The following is a 20,594-nucleotide window of genomic DNA, read 5'->3' on the forward strand; positions in this document are numbered from 1 at the left end:
AACTTTAAGAAGAGCTGTAAAAAATGTTGCATTTCCACATGAAAATGAGCTATCTGATTGGACGTAAAACCTAGCGGCATTGTCATCACTTCCATCCTAATTGTTTGCGCATCTGTGCTATGAACACGGGGACGTGTCGCCGTCGCTCTGCAGGTCGTTAGTTCGATCCCGATTGAAAGCAGGCGACTGTGTTAACAAGACACTTCACTGCATGCCAAAACAGAAAAGAGCTGACTCGATGACTGAGTATACTGTGGTGTACATTCTTTCGCTGCTTTCAACTGTCTGTTGCATTGCGTCGGAAATTGCATCATAGGACGTAAAATAAAATTATCAACTTATCATTATATTCTCACCGGTTCTTTTGTAGAAGTGGTTCTGGCCTCTTGCAGCTTCTTCTGTCTCTCCAAGGTGAGCAGCCAGACGTGGTTCCACTGTGCCTGCAACTTCTCACACTGCACCTTCACCCCAGGCTCTGACTCGTTATCTTCTGCGATGAAAACAAACAGAAACTTGTTGACGCAAATACAGGAGCAGTCACAAAGCTACAGCAACTGTACTGTACATTGTTCATATCTCACTTAAAGGACGAATACTTTTTCATTCTTAAACGTAAGAAAATTGAAGAGATTCTTCTCACAAATTTTTAAAGGTAAAAATGATGTTTTTTGCACAATTCAAAGCGGAAGTTGGGTTTGTTAAAGCAAGTAAACTCGTAAAGAGCAGAAATACGAAATAAAAAAGATGTTTATCAATGTCAAATAAACGTAAATTCTACAAACTTTTGGTGGTTTTTCCACGAAGAGATTTTTTCGCGACCGGCTGGGTTTTCCTAGCAGTGTACCTTCCCACCACCTTGTCATAGTCTGGTTGCCTGGCTACCATCTCGTCTTGGAAGGCTTGAAGTTCAACGGTCAAGCTAAAGTGAAAAAACTTTAAGTCAATACATAAAACAATAAGATATGAAATATACAGTAAACAAAGTAGCGCATGGCAACACTGTTATATAAACGTTCCAATGATATCATAACTACAATTTTACTTCTACATTTTAGATCGCCGAAGCTGGTATTTTTCGAGGAAGAAAAGCGAAAAAAAACATGCTCCACTTCTTTTATAGTGAACTGGTACAAAAAGAATCAAGAATGGCGCATATTGAACTTAAGTTTCAACTCTGCATGATTCACTGAAAATGATCCTCATGGCCATTTATCATGGCCTCATCTTCATGACCATTCATTATGACCTCATCCTCATGACCATTCATCATCATCGTGATATATAACGATGAATTTTACAAACAAATTATGATATTGTAAAGAATGAAAAAGAAACGTTTTGGAAAATTCAAACAGAGCTATCGTGGATCTTAATAGTTAAGTCGATTAAGCTCTCAATTTTGTGAACAAAGAAACGGCGAAATCAAGCGGCGTTAGTTCAACTCCTGAAGTGTGCGCTTGAGCAACTCGTTTTACGGACAGTCTCCATGCAGCGGCTACTAGTGGATGAATAATTCAGACAACAAGTCGAAACCTCACTCTGTCAATCTCGGTGACCGGGCCGCGAAAAATTTTTTCCCACGAGATTTCTGTCTCATTTACATATTTTGGTAAAAGTTTGTATTAAAACCCTGTGAATGCAACATTATCTCGATGTCACGGTTGGTTCAGTGGCTTCATCGTCTGCCCAGTGATCGTGAGGACGAGGGTTCGACACCCGTCGAAGTCAAACAAAAATTTCGCGACCGGGCCTGCGTCTGTGGTCCAAAGCCTCTAGTCTACAGTCTACAAGTAAGCCTATGCAAAACTTTCAGGATTAAGCTCTCAAAGAGGCTTTTTCGGTTCGAAAATAAAGTGACAATTAATCTAGGTACCACTGCAGTTATTGTACTAACTTTTCTATATTTTCCTGTGTTATCGATGACTCGTTTTGTTCCTTCAATCTTTGCTCGGTCGAACTCAGCCATTTCTTGAGGTCTTCTATGAGTTTAAAATCTTCTTCCAATTCCTTGAGAGTTTCTTCAATTTGAGAGGTGCGGTCATTAGCTTTGACTCGGACCTGAAGAAAACAATTGTTTCAAATCATGTTGCTTTTATGTTGATTTTACGTCTGCCGACGTAAAATCAACATAAAAGCAACATGATTTACAATGTAAATAAACGTCACCTCAAACCATTTAGCCTGAAGAACTTTGATGAGTTGTCGGATTGGGATAACCGCATCCGGGTGCGCACGGTCCAGGATGTAGTTGGCAAGTTCGACGATGCGTTCAAATTCTATCGCTTTCTCGTTCAAGTCAACTGAAGCTGCTTGATGCGCAAGTCTTAGTTCCTATAGACGTTAAAAAAACGTAAAAATTATGCAAAAAGATTATTTTGTAAAGTTCTACCACAACATAGAAATTCCTGCTCACGACATTATACAAAGTTTCGAGCTCTCAAAACGTAAAAATAACATCAAATGCTGTTTATGGCAATGTTACCCAAAGTTATGTTTTGACCGTTATGTGACGTTGGTAAAAGGACAAGTAACGTTATTTCAACCAACTTGTAATTGGAAGTCATCTTGAGGTAGTCTCATTTTGGAATGCAAGTCACTTTCAACTTTCGACAAATGAGCAAGCAATTGCTCGGCAGAAGAATGAAGGTCCTTGGCCTGGCATAAAACAAAACGGGGTTTTAAGTCGGGTTTTTCAGTTGGTTACAAGCTTGTATACAAAATACACATCATCTTACCTGCCGCTCTGCAGCATCCAGCAAGGCTTGCTTTATATCAGCTTGTTTTTTTACAGCTTCCCACTTCGTTAGTAGCTCCTGAAAGTACAAATAATTCAGCTTATAAAATACCTAAATGTGTACCACACAGTATCACAGTATCACTTTGACCAAAAATAAAAACTTTCGATGTTAATCTCGGTAGAAATCTACTACAAAGAAAGCGATACTGTAGCCATGTGGATCGCCTTCCTTAGTTTTCCAGCTACTTCAATTAAATTTTCAACCACTAAGTTTGATCTCTTGACTCGGTTATAAAAAGGAACATGTTCTATAGAACTTCAAATCATTGTACCTGCATATGATCGCTCTTCCAATTTTCACCCTGTTCATCTCGCAAGGACAGGAGAAGAGCTTCAACAGAGAGATGCTGCTCCTTTAGTTCATTCTTAAGGATCTGTAGAGAAAAGAGGACATGCAATAACTATCATTATCGCTACATCTACTTCGTTTGAACTTCTTGGACAGAGTGTCTATCTTTTTACGGGTTCACGATGTTCTTGGACTATATTGGAAGGCTACTTGATAAAAAACTAAAAAAATGACAGAAACTCAATATGAGAATTAAAAATTTAAATGCATAGTAGCCTGCATTTGAAATAAAATCAGATTTTTGTTATATGCCTTTTACTTTCGAAAATATGTCTTATACAAAAAAAGTTCCTTAAAAAAATACAGTGAAGAGACATTTAATGATTCTATGTATTTTGAGTTTAGAAAGAGAATTTATTCGTAGTTACTTGTTTTACTTTCACTACTAAAGTTGTAAGAAAAAAATTCTCATGTAGTCTTCCTTTCTGATGTAATTTTAACAAAGAAAAAAGGGAATCCTAAAATTCTCTTCCTATCTGCTTCGCTGCGCAATATAAAAAAAAAAGCAAACTTTGCATTCTCTCTCAATCTATCACACAACGCATGAAAGAAAAAAAGCAATCTTAACATTCTCTTCAAACCTGTTGCAAAAGCTCATATGGTGTCAAAATTCTGTCTTACATTGTGTTTTGCGATAAGGGCATCAACAGTGTTAATATCGCCGTGAACCCGGATGTCAGCCAGCAGTGGTTCGTTGATGAACAACCATTCCATGATGGTGTTTATGGCGTCACAGAAGTGACCAGAAAAAATGAGAGATTCTTCAAGTTGGTGCTTCCTGCAAAAGTGAAGCGTCGGTTATGAACCTTGATTATATATGATTATGAGAATACTATATAATAATATATATAACTGCAAGCAGTGAGCGATGCACAGTGCAACAGCAAGGTGTCTCCAGCAAAGTGTTCAATCGGGATTCGACATAAAATAGATTCAACTTATTTATAAGCCTTGATTAACAACGTCTTAAATATCCACAACCGCTTTGGAGAAATAATGTAAAATTATGTATTATAAATTGCCGCATATGTTCAAAATTTAAAATTCAATCTGAATAGCTCTAAAATGTCACTTGCGCTTGGTTAAATTTAAGCTAAGACTGCACACACATATGATATACGGTGAAAAAAATGTCTTATCAATGTTTGCAGCCAAACCGTTAAATTTCAGCTATCTGATAAGCACTTGATACCGACAAAAGTGATCCAGATATCATGATATAGTTTGTCAACGTATTTTTCCATAGGACAAGTATTAGTTGAGAAAAAGAGGGAGGCGAAAATAGTTGAACTATTACAGCCCTTGAATGCAGCTGACATCGTAAGCAATTAAAACGTATCAATTTAGTTGTGTCAGCATTGTATTCTGACGCACCGTTGTACAGATTTTTGCTTGAGTTCATGCCACTGATGTTTCAAGTAGGATAGGATTCGATTAATTTCAGCTTTGTCATTGAACAAGATTGCTTTCTCAAGCAACATCGCTCCAGATCTCATGACGGCGTTGTATATTGGCTGCTTGGAGGAGAAAGCCTTTTGGAAGTCCTGTGTTTAGAGCACAACTTTACGCAAACTTTACGTACTTACGTAAACTTTACCTACTTACGTAAACTTTACGTACTTACGTAAACTTTAAGTACTTACGTAAACTTTACCTACTTACGTACTTCAAGTACTTTTATCTAAAATAGGAATAAAAAAACACATCTCGAATTGTATTATTGTTATAGCTCTCACATGTTGCCGAAGTGTTTAAATGATATTATAATTGAAATGAAAAGTAAAAATAGACCGCAAATCATGATGATGTTCGAACAAACACACATCGAACGAATACATGTCATAAAACATGCAAAATTAAGTTAACATTATGAAAGATTTCACTAGTTATACGCATTAAGCAGGTTTAAGGAAGATCATTTATGATCGTGTTATCTCAAGGCTATGGGACTTTTGTTGAGGAACTAAACGTTAGTGTTGGAGGTTATTTGTTGCTGCACACTCACTTCATAGATTTTGATCTCACTTTCAGCAAAATCATTATCTTCAATGTGATGCGGTAGGCTGGAGTCTAACTTGTTTGTAGCAGATTTGACCCAATCTAGAAGATCCTTTGAAGCCTCTGTGAACTGCAGACGTTTGCATAACTAATTAATATTTGAGAAGATTACCTCTTAATGTGAAGATATACTGAAAATATAGCCACATAAAGTGAACCAACACAGGAAACGAATCGCTCTTCAAGGACAACTTTCGTTTGGATGAAAGATATAAAAATGAATACAGATACATTTCAGTGAGAAATTATGGCTTCAACACTGCAAAATACACAAGTGCTACAACATAATACCAAACATAACAATATTGTGCAAGTCACTTCATGAGAAATGCAATTGTAGTGTTAACAAACACACTGCAGACAAAAATGCACTCATTGCATCGATTCAACGTCTACAGAAATTAAAAAGGACCAATTCTAAAGTCAAGAGACGAACTGCTTTACCTTAGTATTAAGTTACACCTTATCACATTAAACAACGTTGCTGTTTTACCTGGTTGGACTTCTTGTACAAATCGTTGATATGAAGAGAGTGGTTTGCTAGGGCAGAAAGAAGCTTGTCCCACCTATATTAGAAATGTAAGAATGTCATTATGTTACAAACGTAAGTCTTATCCGAGTACTTGAAAACTGAACCCAGCATTGAACTGCAAAAGAAACAAACAAATTGAGCTTACCTAGAATGCACAGACAGTAGGAGGTTCTTGATCAATACGCCATCTTGCTTCTGTGCAAAGTACTTGAGATGTGAAGCCATTTTGTCAAGCTCCAACAATTCCACTCTGTACTCTTTAAAACTTTCTTCAAATAACTGTGAACGGAAGGCGTTCTGTTATCACGTTAAAATATCTCAAATTTAGCAAAGTATTTCTTTTTCCTGAAATAGGGTAAACCAATTTTTAGGCATATCCAGGCTGAATCCGTTGATTAAAGACTGAAGTCGAGTGGACGTAAAGATCAACTTTTCTGTTCCAAACATGCGATTAAATGTTTTGCATAAATACAGCGGCGGGCTCGCGATAAGCGTCGAACCGACGTCTCCTATGTAAGTTTATACGCTTTGAAATGAAAATACTGAGCCGACTTACAGAGTGGCTGGCAATCTCAGCGGTAATTTTTTCAGGCAAAACACTGATCGGCAATTTGTTGGTCGCTTTCAACTTCCGTTCCGCTTCACTGAGCCACACCATGAAGCTTTGAAGGTTCTCATGAAACAAGATGGCTTCTTTCAAGATTTTCTCCAATTTGTTCTGTAGATCATGTATTATGACATTAGACAAATAAAGATAAGTCAAATACAAATATAAGTTATTATGTCCGTCTCTGTAGCTCAATTGGTTCGCGCCTGACTTCACGTACGAAGAAGCTTCAAGATCAAGCGGCGCTGGTTCGATTCTCGGGGTGTGCGCTTGAGCAGCGCATTCTTAGGACTGCTCTCCATTCAGCGGCATCAAGTGGATGGAATAGCACGCAGACAACACTTCAACAACAATCGGAAACTTCACTCTGTCAATATCATTGACCGGGCCTGCGTCAGTGGTTCAAAGCCTCTACAAGTATGCAAAACTGCGAGGATTAAGCTCTCAAACAAACTTTCCCAGTCCGAGGATAAAGATTTAATCAATCAATGAAAAATAACATAAAGTAGCTGCTTGCATCAACTGACACAAATGGTATATCTATTATATCTTACGAAGGGTGAAGACATGAAAATGCTATGTGTTTCTGCACACAAAGCTATGAATGCAGACGTTTATCTGGCGACACTTAATTCCGTGGTTACACTGAACCAAGAAAATTGTAAGTTTTCCGAGATAACAAAGATTTTCGAGTATTTACATATACAACTTCATACGCAATATGCATGCAACTAAATATACCAGGTATGCCTGGTACGATACCAAACGTTTGGAGAAGGTTACCCCGACTGCTATATAAACTATAATCAATATGTCATTCAGTCTTTTTTACAATCAATGTAAAAAATGGCTGGGTAACTGTGTAGAAATCGAATGACACCAAACTGTCTATGATACCTTTCGTGAATCGGCAGCCATCTTGAGGGTGGTGAACTTTGAATCCAAGTTGCAATTCTCGATGTCATTTGTGCTGAGAATAAGATCAAATTCAACTTCTTTGTCTTCTATTTCTTTCAGCAACAGCTGGTGACAAATAAAATAAAACTGAAGCATTTTTATCGTATCCAGCCTTAGACCCAATAGCTAACTGTTAAGATTACGGGGCGGGAAGGCAAGGAAGCTAATCGTTACCTTCAAGCTTTAGAAACGTTGAAAACAAACACATGCTCTTGGTGGGTGTCGAACCGACGTCCTTTCGAGCGTCGGTCAGACGTTTTCACGCTTTTTCGGTCAAACGTTTTCACGCTTTTTCGGTCAGACGTTTTCACACTTTTTCGGTCAGATGTTTTCACGCTATTTCGGTCAACGTTTCCTCACTTTTTCGGTTAAACGTTTCCACGCTTTCGGTCAGACGTTTTTCACACTTTTTCGGTTGAACGTTTCCACGCTTTTTCGGTCAGACGTTTTCACGCTTTTTCGGTCAGACGTTTTCACGCTTTTTCGGTCAGACGTTTTCACACTTTTTCGGTCAGATGTTTTCACGCTTTTTCGGTCAACGTTTTCACACTTTTTCGGTTAAACGCTTCCACGCTTTTTCGGTGAAACGTTTTCACGCTTTTTCGGTCAGACGATTTCACGCTTTTTCGGTCAGACGTTTTTACGCTTTATCGGTCAAATGTTTTCACGCTTTTTCTTGGAGCACTTTCAATCATTCTTTGTTAAATTAAATTATATCAAACATAAATTTGATCAAGCGCAAAAATAACAGGGGAGACAATTTGACGTATTTGAGAACTACACATTTAGCTGGTACAAGACTGAAGCCCAGTTGGGGATCCAAAATCATCCGATCGGATACTTGGAAATTAAAGTTCTGCATTCAAGGTTAGGGACGGTACATTACGGGACGCGCAACTCCGTTGTTCCTTCAACATTAGAAGGGTCAATTGCCAATTTGACATTTTTTTACGCTTTACTGCAGGCTTGCTTTCAACTAAAAGCCTCTTATTACTTCAAAACCAACTTAACTCTTCTTATATAACCCATAAAAAGTAAAACATTTTGTAAATTAGAAAAAAACGTAACCCTTCTAGTGTTGCGGATAAGCCAAAAGCGGATGAAGTTTCGCATCCCTATGATCTACAATCCCTAATTCAAGGTAAATGCACGACAAAGTGTAAGTAATATCAAATCATGTTGCACAGTAGATCAGACAGAAATTTTTACAAAATCTTTGGAAATCATCCGAATGGGTTTAACTATTCACGTTGGAAAGAAGGTTGAGAAAGTTTTACCAAGTGCTTATTCAACTGGCCTTGTGCAGTTTCTGGGAGACCTCCAAACAAGATCGCGGAGTCTAATCCATCTATTTTGTCATCCACCCAATGACCAAGCATAGCAAGTCGTCTGTATAAGTTTTCCTAAAGAAACAAAACAATTATTTATCCAAATGCGAGCAAAAAATCCATAAAAAATTTCATTACGTGGTTGTGGTAAAAAAAGTAGCTAGAAAATGTATCTATCAAAGAGCTCAAATGTAAACTTTGTTAGATTCTTATCCACATCAACAAAAAGTTTTTTTTTACTCCATTCTACGTACCTCAGGTGTATGTCCATTTTCCATGGTTCCGTTAACATTTTGTATCAAGTCTTCATCGGTAGAAAGTTCAGCTGCACCCAGTATTTTCTCAAGCTGGGAGCAAAGAACAAGAATTTCCCGGAAATAAACCGGTTCAAGCCGGTTTTCGTTGTGTTTTTCTTCCAGTTCTTTGAACAAGAAAAACGCAAAGCAATTGACTGGTCGTTCAAATGACTAACAGCATATCGGCACCCTAGAAACTCATCACTGAACAAGTACCGCATTTTAACATTCTATGTACAAATGTGTATTTACAAATTATGTATTTACAAATCTTTACATGTGTCCAAATGTTAATACATAAAGCAGCAAGTGGTGAGCACTGAGCAATCGTGCGCCTCTTCTAGGCCCAGCCACCAACACAGTTACAAGCATTGACTGGACCCATTAATTTGTCTTTCAATGTTTTAGAAGACAAAAGACAAAATAAACTTGCGAAAGCTATAAATGTCAAAACACGTTGCTATTTCTTATATAAAACGTTTATAACCTTTGGTGAAAGCGAGAAACATCATGATTTGCTTGGCCATGTCATGAAGGTAGTTCACGTGAGAACACTTTGCCGTGATGTCGTGAATCAAGCTCATCGCCTCTTCCAGCTTTGGTTTCAATTCCTCTGCTTTTTCTTGGAGTTCCTGACGGAAAAGCACACATTGGGTCTCGTTGGCCCAAAAAGCCTGATAGGTGGAGAAAGGGGGAAGGAGGAGGTTCAAAAAACTTTGTTTTTTCTACTTTGAATATATTATATATAAAAAACATCTAAAATTATCATATCACATAATACCATAATGTATAAATAATGCAGTAGGCCTATATCACATTGGTCATAAGAATAAATGATACCCTTTAACATCGTGACAGGAAGATTGCCCGTCGGAAAATTGCCACCCCGAAAATTTCCCGCCGGAAAATTGCCCGTATGGGAATATTGCCCGCCGGAAAATTGCCCGTGTGGGAAGATTGCCGTCGAGAAAATTGCCACCCGGAAAATTGCCCGTCTTTGAGTAAGAAGTAGCTGCGAAAAAATTCCAGCTGCGAGTCTGTAATGAACCATTGTTCCTTAAACAGTCTAAACTTAGCACCCTTGCAACCAGATTGGTGCGACGAGATTTAATTATCACGTTTTGACACTGATCTTTGTCATGTATTATGCGAAATTCATGAAATAGCCTACTTTAATCTGTAGCAAACTTGATTGAAAATGTACATTAGGTAATTAGCAGTAATTAAGGCACCTCACATCATAAATTTATCATTTAGATATTGAAAGTAGCAACAACTTTCATTCGGGAATGACAAGTATGGGGAAGGTTTAATTGATATCAGAAATTTACATGATTATTATTGTTGCTCATGTGTTAACCAAAGCGATCATACAGAAGGCAAATAATGAGAATACATCCATCAAAACACCCGGACGATTCCATGATAATATACAAAGAGTAAAACAATTAAATAGGGTGGCAACATACAGTAACAGTTCGTGTCATGTGCGTTGTGCATGGCAGATCAGCAAGTTTTCCCTTCTTAGTTAACAATAACATCAATATTGCAATATGCGAGTTCGCGTGTAATCTTGCTTTGCAACTTGTAGATTTTCTTTCACTGCAAATGCACTCCCAATAAATCGTAGTACCACTTTTATTCGTCTTATTCCGATGATACATAAATTGTGATTCACCTACAAGAATGTCTTTTCCGCGCTCACTTTTTATCACAGTCACCATTTTGGGGTGACAAAATTTGAGACAATAGCGGAATCTGAAAGAAGACTATCCTCAGAACTCAGTGTAGCCTATACTGTAGCTATACAGTAAAGCTGTAGCCTATACTTTTGTCGGTATGAGATAGAGAGTTGATATTTATATTCCCCAGAAGCATTTTTTCATTTAGTTTGGCATTTACAGATTAAAATTGATCACGCCTTTTATTACAGCTAGGTGCTAAGTTTAAACTATTAGAGGAACTATGGTTCAATACAGACTAACAGCTGGACTTTTTTCGCAATTACTTCTTACTCAAAAACGGGCAATTTTCCGGGTGGCAATTTTCTCGACGGCAATGTTCCCACACGGGCAATTTTCCGGCGGGAAATTTTCGGGGTGGCAATTATCCGACGGGCAATTTTCCTAGTGCCCATTAACATATGGCATAAATGGAGGTATCTTATATATCTAATTTCAGGTTTGTCAAATTAGATGTGCAGGCTCACGTGATCCACAAAACAAATACCTGAGTCTTCGTGGTTGCAAAATCGCTCTCTTCTTCAAAAGATGACAAATCTTGTCCAAGAAGAATCGCGCCACAAGTGGTCACTACCCTGGACCAAGCGACGACCTCCTCAAGCAAAGTGTTGACTTGATCAATAGATTTCATCAACTCCTTAATCTTCTCTTGCACTGCGTCTGAAAAGTTAACGCATGTAAACACAGTAAAAGAGAAATTCATGACATTGACTTTCGATGATATGACGTAGAAACGCCTTCACAGCGAATTTCAGTTTAGTTAGTTTTATTTGTGACTGTCACAACCAAACCAATGCATGCCTAATGTAGCAAGTCTAAAAAAGTAGAAGCGACAAAACGTAAACGTTAACATGCTCAAAGCCGAAACGGGATAATCAGTTTAAAATTTGGCAACACTGTTTCGTCATGCGTTACAAGGAGGTCTTCTTTACCGTAAATGAAGCACAGGAAGAAAGGTCTGCCTAAACTGTTAAATATAAAGACGATTTACGATTATGGTGTGCAGTAGGTAAGCAAGTCCTATGGAAACACTTCCTCTACAATACAAATGACCCATTTTGGATACAACAAAGTGACAGTGTATAACTATATATTCTTTGTTCAGGCCATGTAAGATACAAACGAAAAAGTGCAGCTAGGCGAAAAGTTCTTCTAACAACATAGTTTTAACCGCTAACTGATAAATTTGTGTCAAAACAGTGCATATGGTTTTTCCTACGTTTGATGCAATTTGATCAGTTAGCCTTTGACATTATTCATTGATAGCCAATGTCATAAATAGCGTCCTGATATAAATTTCAATGTTGAACGGTTGAAATTGTTCATTTTTCCTGCATTATGAGAACGTCTCATGCTTCAAGTTAGACACCAGATAAAAACTTTACCTTGCTTGTCTTCAGAATCTGACCCTGCAAAACCGTTCCGCTCCAGTTGTTGTGGCGTGACGTCATCATACATCAACTTGTGGGCGATTTGGCAATATTCACGCTCTAGCGCCTCCTGTGGAAGTGATATACCGATCAACGCAATACGCAACAAAGATATTTCGAGTAACATCTTTTCTTATTTTTGAAAGTCGACATTTCGGTGGTCAAACGTTTAGTTTTTTAAGTTCAGTTTTCACGTACTTGAGAAACTTACAACAGAAACAATGATTTAAAAAAGTACTGCCTGATAGATAGATTAATTTAAAATAGAAGTTCTACTGTTTTGCATTTAGTCGATGATAAAAAAAAACGAAATTGTACGAGAACCCAGTCTGCAAAACAGTTCATTTTTCATGCATTCAATGTCTGTAGACGTTGAATCAATGTCAAAAAGAACTGATTTACTGTCTGGAAATATTTCCACTCAAGACAGACATCCAGGACAAACGGTTCAAATAACTGTAAATTCCCAAATAAGCTGCTTTTTCGTTTATCTGCCTATTGAAAACGTGAACCTAAATTAAGCGGTTTTCTGGTTTAAAAAATCGTTCGAATTGATTAAAACATTATTTCCTCGATAAAGCATTACTAAGGAATAAAAAAAGACAGAGAACCAACCAAAGCAAAAAAAAAATTCAAAAAAGTAGTGAAAAATCATTTAGCTATCTGCACTCTTATCATCTCAAAGCTGCTGTGGCGCATTCGCCTGAAACGGTTTGTTTTATTTCTTCGAGTTCTCATAGAACTTTTGCCACCTTTTAAACTAGGTGTTCTCATAAGATTTTTTTTAACATGTGCTTGATAAAGCAACAAGTAGCTTACCGCTTGCAACATAAACCTAAAAGCAGTGCCTCGTAACATACAGGGTAGAATGATACAAGTAGATGTATATTATGAAATGACGTAACGTAGTACTGGAGCAACATTCGAATGAAAGCGCTGGGCGTGACAGCAGGCAACTAAAAGCAGTGTTAATACTACTTACGAATTTCATCCTTGTAGGTTTATTTAACGTCTTTTGACGTTAAATAAACCTAAAAATGATTTGCAAAGTACAACATAAAAGCGACGAAAAGTGGTAAATTGTTGCATATTTAAAACGTTGTTTCTACGTTTGCGGTCTAAAAGCGTTCATTGGTTCCAGGTTGCAACAATGAAGAAATATGTCGATTACTATCTGCACGTAAGAATGCAAGCAATTGATAAGCTTGAAGCATTACAACGTTAGCCAGCGTAACATAGCAGCACCAGACCATGATAGCAAATCAGTCCTTTTCAAATTGATTCAAACAACTCGTCAACTTTCAGTGATTAAAATGGTTTGTTACCATATTGGCATTGAAGAGAAACGTCACCAGCATTGATCATAGATTTTAAACAGTGATAATAACAACCAATGATAAAGATTAAAAAAAACAGTGATCATGAAAGATCGTTGAAGATTTTTAGGTTTTTGAAGCATAGTCTAAAAAAAAACGGGCTTGTTTAATGCACAGTTGCTTCGCAAACTACAACAAATCAGAGTTTCACTCAATGTTGTTTGAAGTTTAGATATGACACAATTGACAAAACAGTCATTTCGGATGATCGTCTACGGCTACGCCCTTGATGGTGATTTGACAACTGGAAGTACGTCATCAATGCTTCCTCTTCTCGAGTTCTGCAAACTACTGTCAGGGCTTCCGGCTACAAAAAAATAAGTTTAATAAACACAATAAAACAAAGATGATTTATGTAATGGCATTAAAGGATATGTTCGCCTCGATGATTAAATCGATTAAAGCAAAAGTCAAACAACAGAAGCCCAACTCTAGGTGAAAGCAGCTGAACACACAATATACCAACTCTGTTGTGTTTTCAATCTCATTCAACAAGAGTCATACAAAAGTTTTCTACTTATATTCAAAATCGCAAGAAAGAAACTATACCCTTAAAAAATATATGGTGAAACAAAACGAGGAGCGCTAGTTAACAAAAACGCAAAAGAGAAGACCTAAAGGGAACGAAAGCAAAATACATTGTTTTAACAAAAGCAAACCAAAATACACAACAGTTACCCAGAGAGCTAGCCCTCGAACTGTACAACGACGAGGCCTGGATTGTAGCACCGCTGGCCATTTTTAAATTTCTATCCAACTTTGGCAGTGCTTCCAGCACACGATGGCCGGCTATCGGGTCAACTATTGACTTGTCCAGCGCCTCTGGATAAGTTATCTGAGAAAGAAAATGACAATTTCATAACTTTTGTTGTATCTAGGCTTAACCACTAAAAAGCGCAAGGCCAAACCATTAAAAAGTTTAAAATGTTTTGGAAAATTTAATGGTTCTACACCTGTGTGACCTGCGCGCCTCCAGTATTGTAACTTAAAAAAAAGAAGAAAATCGAGCAAAACTAGTGCTTTCCAGTTCAAACGCATGAAGTCGACAACGTCAAACGCATGAAGCCGACAACGTCAAACGCATGAAGTCGACAACGTTTTTTTTCAATTTCAATCTCACCAGGAGATTGGTTTTCAAGTCCACAAAGGCTTTGGAATATCGTCGATAATTCTTGAGGCGCGCCAGGGTTCTCGCGTCAATCCATTCGTCATTCAATGCTTGCTCCAAAGACACTCTACTGCCGTCGTGCGGATTAATGAGACCACCTAAAATGAACGGTAGCTGTTCGAACAGTCTTGACCAAATTAACCAGATCGGGTTTTATTTTTTCTAGCACTAGTTGCTACGTTCATCTGATGAAATTGAAAGTAAAATTAACAACAAACAAGATGGTTTATTGCTTCACTGACGTTTCGCGCACCATGACAATGCGCATCCTCAGAGCGAATAACATACAAAATAAAATTTCACAAGGTTATATACTACTGTAGTGCGATTGAAGGCAAGAAAAAATAAAATGCGCATTGTCATGGTGCGCGAAACGTCAGTGAAGCAATAAACCATCTTGCTTGTTGTTAATTTTACTTTCAATTTCATCAGATGAACGTAGCAACTAGTGCTAGAAACGATAATTGTCCTGATGAACACCCAAACTTTTCAGTATTCGGGTTTTATCTAGCTGAGTAACCTATTATTATCGGTGATATGCCTGAAGTTCCTGAGACCAGTAAATGTTTTGATATTATACAAGTAAAAGCGTTTCTTCCGTAATTATTTTATTTTAGTTATACCCGTTAATCAATCTAATTAGAAGTTAAAATTTCAGTCCCAACCGTCTAAGACTCAAAGTTCTATAAATTTTGTGTTTACCTTTCACCACCACAACAAAACAATAAAAATTGGGAGAGATTAACAATAGGCTCTTTGAATAAAGCAAGAGCTTGCGTGGTGCTATGAACATATGGCGCAAGGAAGAAAAATGCATACCATAACTTTACAGACGTCGAGAAAAAAAAATTGACGACAAGCTTAAGATATATTCTGCAAAAACGTGACTGTATACATAGTTATGCTTATAAACCGACTTTGCAAATGGTTTTGATTTTCTGAAAAAAAAACAGAATGACTAGAAACCTACATACCTGTGCAACATTGGTATTCAAGAAAGCGACTCCCACACTCTTCGTAGCAAAGACACTTCTTGATCGCCTGGCCAAGGGAATACAGTTCCTTGGACTTCTCTGAGTAAAACCCTTTGAAGGCTCTTTCAGCAATTTCGAGCTTCTGAGCGATTCTTTGTTCAATCAAGCCAGTAGCCAGGGCCTCGTCAACGCTGTAGCGTCGGCTGCTCTTGTCTGAAAGATTGATGATGCCTCCAGTAGCCACCTGAAAACGTGTGACGTCATGACGTAAATCAGATGACGTATTGACGCAATTGAAAAAGACGTAGAAACTTAAATTATGCTTTAAACTTTCTTTTCATTACTATGTGGGAAATCGAAAGGTTTTTCAGGTCAATATGCCACGCAGCCTCTAAGAGGGTAACCAATGTGGTAATCAAGGCATGGAAACAATGCCGACCTGAGCTTCTAGAAGGCGCTGTGCTGATGTCCTGTCAATCAAACGACGTTTCTCGGCTTCTCTGATGCTGACGCAATCTCCTTTCTTGACGTCAACAATACCGGATATGGGAGTGCAGCAGCCGGATAGCATCTCCTGCAACCTGGCCTGCAGATGATCGCCGAATGTGTCCTGGATATTAACAAGAGTGATAGTTTAGCTTATTTTACAATAGAATCATATTATCGGATTAAATGCCTGGTGAACACTGAACACTTGAACAGTCTCATTCCATTTTTAATATTAACAAAAGTGGTGAACAAAATAGAAATAATAATGTGAATGAAAGAATGCAGTAAAAACAGTGCACAAAGCAGAATAGCATACATAAAGCTTGAGTGACACAAGGATATTGGAAACGACCAATTATGATGAAATGAGTCGGCTTGCACAGTACACACAGCGTCTTTAATATCGCTTTTTTCACGATCAAAGATAAAAGTTTTATATTGTAATCAGCCATCAAGCGTTAGGTGATGTTTACGCGGATGATGAGCACTTTGCATGTTATAGTAGGCCGCACGATCTCAGCTAACGATATTCGCCTATAAGATGAACTAGTTGAAAAAAAGGTGATTTGCATAGTACGTTGCATTTTCAGTAACATTTGAAGAACCTTCTAACACTTGCACATTTACTTTTTGTGTAGAATTGCCATTAAGGTTGACATCAGTTCGATGATCTTCATTGCTGGCATCGGTCTTTGGTGAAGGTAAAGAACTGGTTTGATCCGGTTTAAGCCTGTCTTCATCAACCCATTCGCCTTCCTGTGCAAGCAATCGGGCAGCAGAAGCTTTATCGATAAGTTCTGTACAATGTAATAATATTAAAAATAAATTATATGTAGCTGCACTATTAATGGTAAGGTTTTCAAAGATTGCATTTTTTAATCTTTGTATTACCTTCACGATACGATCACATCATTCATTACCCGACTCCTCAAAACTTTACACACAAAAAAACTAATGTGACACCGACATGGAATCGAACCAGGGCCTACCAGACCCAGAGGCGAAGTCATCGCCCATTCCGCCATTGAGCTTTTGTAATATTTGTTTTCAGTGTTATCAACGTAAATTACTCTTTTTTCCTCACTTAAGTCGTCGCCGTGTGAGTATTACAAACGGTAAGTTAACGCTGGTTTAACGTGTTTTGTACTGTACTGATATCACAACAAAGCGTTCTTTTCCACTTCGAGCAGAAGGTTGAGTGTTGTAAATTTGTTTGCAATTACGTTAAAACCTTGACATAACTTGCAACTTCTGTTTGCAGAAGAACAGGTGGTTGAACTCACTCTTTTTGTAAGCTTGCTTTATGGTCAGTTCAGCTCCTGTCTTCGGGTCGATTATGACAACTTTGCGAGTGCGTTGAGTTCCTCGCTTCGTCTTCTTCGATGCGCTACCGCCATTTTTTCGAGCATGACGGGAAGTTTTGACCTTTTTTTGGCGGAGATTGAGATAGACTAACCCCGTAGAGGGGTCAGTTTGACACCTCGATATCAATTCTAAATACGTCAGCTTTTCATTTGTGTTTGGATCGAAGAAACTCTGAAAGCATACGAACTGGATTAACACACTAAAATTTTTAACCCTATTCAGCACATGATGATGATTTCCAAACCCAGTTGAATTTTTGCTTTGAGCGTTATGTTCAAATCAATAAACATCATCCAGGGGGTAGTCAGAGCAAGAGTGCCCGACAAACACTCTAAAGGTCGTCGTTTTAAACCCGTCAAAAGCACGCACTTAATGAAAAGTTTGTATGTTGGCAAGAAAATTTGCTTCCTGGCTTTAAAATTTTTGCCATCATGAATTAGCGTATGGCAACACTTCACAGTACAAAGAAAATAAAAATAACTTGGCATAGCCAAGCATGAATATTGAATAATCGTCTTTCTATTCAAGGAAGGAAGGAAGGAAAGAAGGAAGTTTTCTTCGAAAGGCGTTGACTTTGAAGGTAGATGGGAAGAGGAAACGGGGACGTCAAAGGGGACATGGAAGGAAAACGTGAAGAATAGGCAGACAAAGTCGGACTAAAGGAAGGCGATGCGATGGACAGAACGTTATGGAAAATAGGAGTGAAAGCTATCGCTGCAAGGAAAGAATTGGCTACCTCCACTAGTGGGGACAAAGCCGAATTTGAATGATGATTCACAATACACAACGTTGACAGGGGGTCCAGGAAGTACTTTTAAACCTGGGATGACTTTAAGAACCCGTAACCTTTTCAAGAGGCCAGAGAACAGTTGGATATAGTGCGTTTTTCGGAGAAGTGTGTTAATTTATGGCGCAAGGATTTCATTAGTAGTGGGGTTAAATGGTCATCACAATGGCCCTGCCTATTCACAACAACACCCTTACCTTTGCGTCTTCAGAAGGATCCACTAAGGTAGCGAACATCTTTTCACTGATAATTCCCCGGCGATAAGCGACAGGTAGTGGCACTCTGTGGTTTGCAGACGGGTCTATCAAACCTCCTGTAGCTATTTGAGCTTCAAGCAGCCTCCTACCACGTGATTCCACTACGTAGCCTTTGCTCATTGCCTGAACGAAGATAGGGGTTTAGTTAATGTCGCGTGTTTGTTGCTGTTTTATTAATATTCACATTGCACCAGCCTCGGATAAACTCGGAAAAACGCAACGTACAGTACAAATAATATTTAATTTACGTTGTAATTCCATTGGCATACGTTGTTCAAGTGCACACGCCGAGAGTTGAACTTCTATCACTCGATCTTGTGTTTCTTTTGTTTACAGAGCTACGTTACTTATTGCGTGAATTATTGCAGCAAGCAAGACAATTTTAACAAACAAAAGAAAATAATTAAAACAAGAAAAATGGCAACACTGAAGTGCCTGTGTGAAATTGCTTAACTTGAATTTCAACGAATCTACAAATCCCACCGACCTCGTAAAATGACAGCACTCCTCTTGTGACGGGGTTTTTGTACCCGTCCACCGCTCTCAGAGCTCTTTCCAAGGCATCAACATGCGCCCCATCAATCAAATGACGTTGCAAAGCTTCTTTGACGCCAAGTCGTTGCCCTGTTGTTGGTTCCACAAGGCTGCCAGTTGCCATCTGAGCTTCCAAGAGCTCAAGACCTGAGTTAACAAAACTGTAGATGAAGACTCCATCTCAAGCAAAGGATACGCGGAAGGTTTAAGAAAACCTCGAAAAACAATCAGTTTTTAGCGCAACACTTTTTTGTTTCAACCAGTCTTAACCAGTTCTAACCTGTTCCACGCTTGATGATTCCAGCTCGAACGCCTTCCAAGATGCCACATGTTTGCCCAGTTTCTTCAATGATAACTCCAGCTATTGGCTGTTCTCCAATGAGATACTGCTTGATGGACTGTGCTACTTCTTCTTTGTCAAGCCTGCCCTCTTCCAGAGCAACCACCGTGTCTTCTGTAACAATCCCTGCATCCAGAAGATCCACAAGAGAAGCTTGTCTGCGTAAAGCACCATGAAAGATGGAAATTAGCACCCAAGATAAATTACTAGTGGTAATTTAAAACAGGGAGTGGTAAAATAAAATATACAGTAGATCATGTAAAGCAGTAGGGAGTAGCGTATTAGAGGTAATTGTTTAAAATGACTTCAATGTATACTTCAGTTTACTTGGATAGGTTTGAAACTGAACAGAACGGTGTATTTAAAAACAATTGCATTCGTTTGACGTCAAGATGTGCAATACAAACCATAAAATACGTTATTTAAGCGGTAAATGTCGACCATTGAGATGTAGAACAAGTTACCTGTTTAACATCGAATCGAAATAGATATCTGCTCGGTTTTTCAATGTACCATTTACTGCTCCAACTGTGTTGGTGGACGAAGCCTGGAAAATAAGAAGATCTATTGCCACTCCTGAAACAGGTAATTTAGGTAGGTTTTTAGCGATTGTATTTTTTTAAATCTCGCCATAATAACTGTGGTTTGAACGTTCGACCATTGTTTACCAGATCTGACCTTCATGCTTTCTCGGAGGATGAATTAAATAACATTTGTTTCTCACAAGAAGATTTACTTGGCCAGACAGACCGAGAATCGAACCAACGCCTAGCAGACCAGAGGAAGGGAAACTAACCACTAGGCCACTGACTCTGAAAAGGTTCGAGTATCAACTTGATAACTTTACTCGTTAAACAATCCAATTGAAAAAACACATCACGTTTGCGCAACTGTACATTAATTTTGGTAAGAGGTGGACTTGCCATGATTACCTAATAATGATTGCTCTCACCTCAAGAGAACATGGCAGGAATAAACGGCCATTTTGTGAATCTTGTTTACACACTTTCATGATTTCGTCGTAGGACTTGGTGGTTCTCGATATGGGATCGATAAAGTCTGTTCTGTCAGTAGAATCGCAGTCTAACTTAGATCCTAGAATTGCATCCAAGTGGGGATCCCCTTTTGACAGACGAATGCACCTCTAGAAAGTTAGCACTTTATGTGTTTTATACTGCATGATTGCCATATGGTATATGAGGACAGAT

At 38.3% G+C, this 20,594-nt stretch overlaps 1 protein-coding gene across 2 annotated transcripts in view; it reads right to left on the reverse strand.

The window, feature by feature from the left end:
* Window positions 1–12,960: 12,960 nt before the first annotated feature.
* Window positions 12,961–20,594, reverse strand: part of LOC145786650 (uncharacterized) — a 49,969-nt gene continuing 42,335 nt past the window's right edge. For both annotated transcript variants that reach the window (XM_082598349.1, XM_082598358.1), the window contains 12 exons: window positions 20,339–20,530; window positions 19,851–19,933; window positions 19,327–19,544; window positions 19,000–19,193; window positions 18,453–18,635; window positions 17,387–17,639; window positions 16,731–16,900; window positions 16,054–16,224; window positions 15,615–15,858; window positions 14,593–14,738; window positions 14,151–14,307; window positions 12,961–13,779 (listed from right to left, as the gene is read on the reverse strand). In XM_082598349.1, coding sequence (XP_082454475.1) covers window positions 13,691–13,779; window positions 14,151–14,307; window positions 14,593–14,738; window positions 15,615–15,858; window positions 16,054–16,224; window positions 16,731–16,900; window positions 17,387–17,639; window positions 18,453–18,635; window positions 19,000–19,193; window positions 19,327–19,544; window positions 19,851–19,933; window positions 20,339–20,530 — 2,100 coding nt within the window. In that variant the 3' untranslated portion in view covers window positions 12,961–13,690. The remainder of the gene's footprint in view (window positions 13,780–14,150; window positions 14,308–14,592; window positions 14,739–15,614; window positions 15,859–16,053; window positions 16,225–16,730; window positions 16,901–17,386; window positions 17,640–18,452; window positions 18,636–18,999; window positions 19,194–19,326; window positions 19,545–19,850; window positions 19,934–20,338; window positions 20,531–20,594) is intronic.

The sequence above is a fragment of the Aplidium turbinatum genome, chromosome 2, assembly GCF_918807975.1.
Source record: "Aplidium turbinatum chromosome 2, kaAplTurb1.1, whole genome shotgun sequence".
NCBI classification, from domain to species: Eukaryota; Metazoa; Chordata; class Ascidiacea; order Aplousobranchia; family Polyclinidae; genus Aplidium; species Aplidium turbinatum.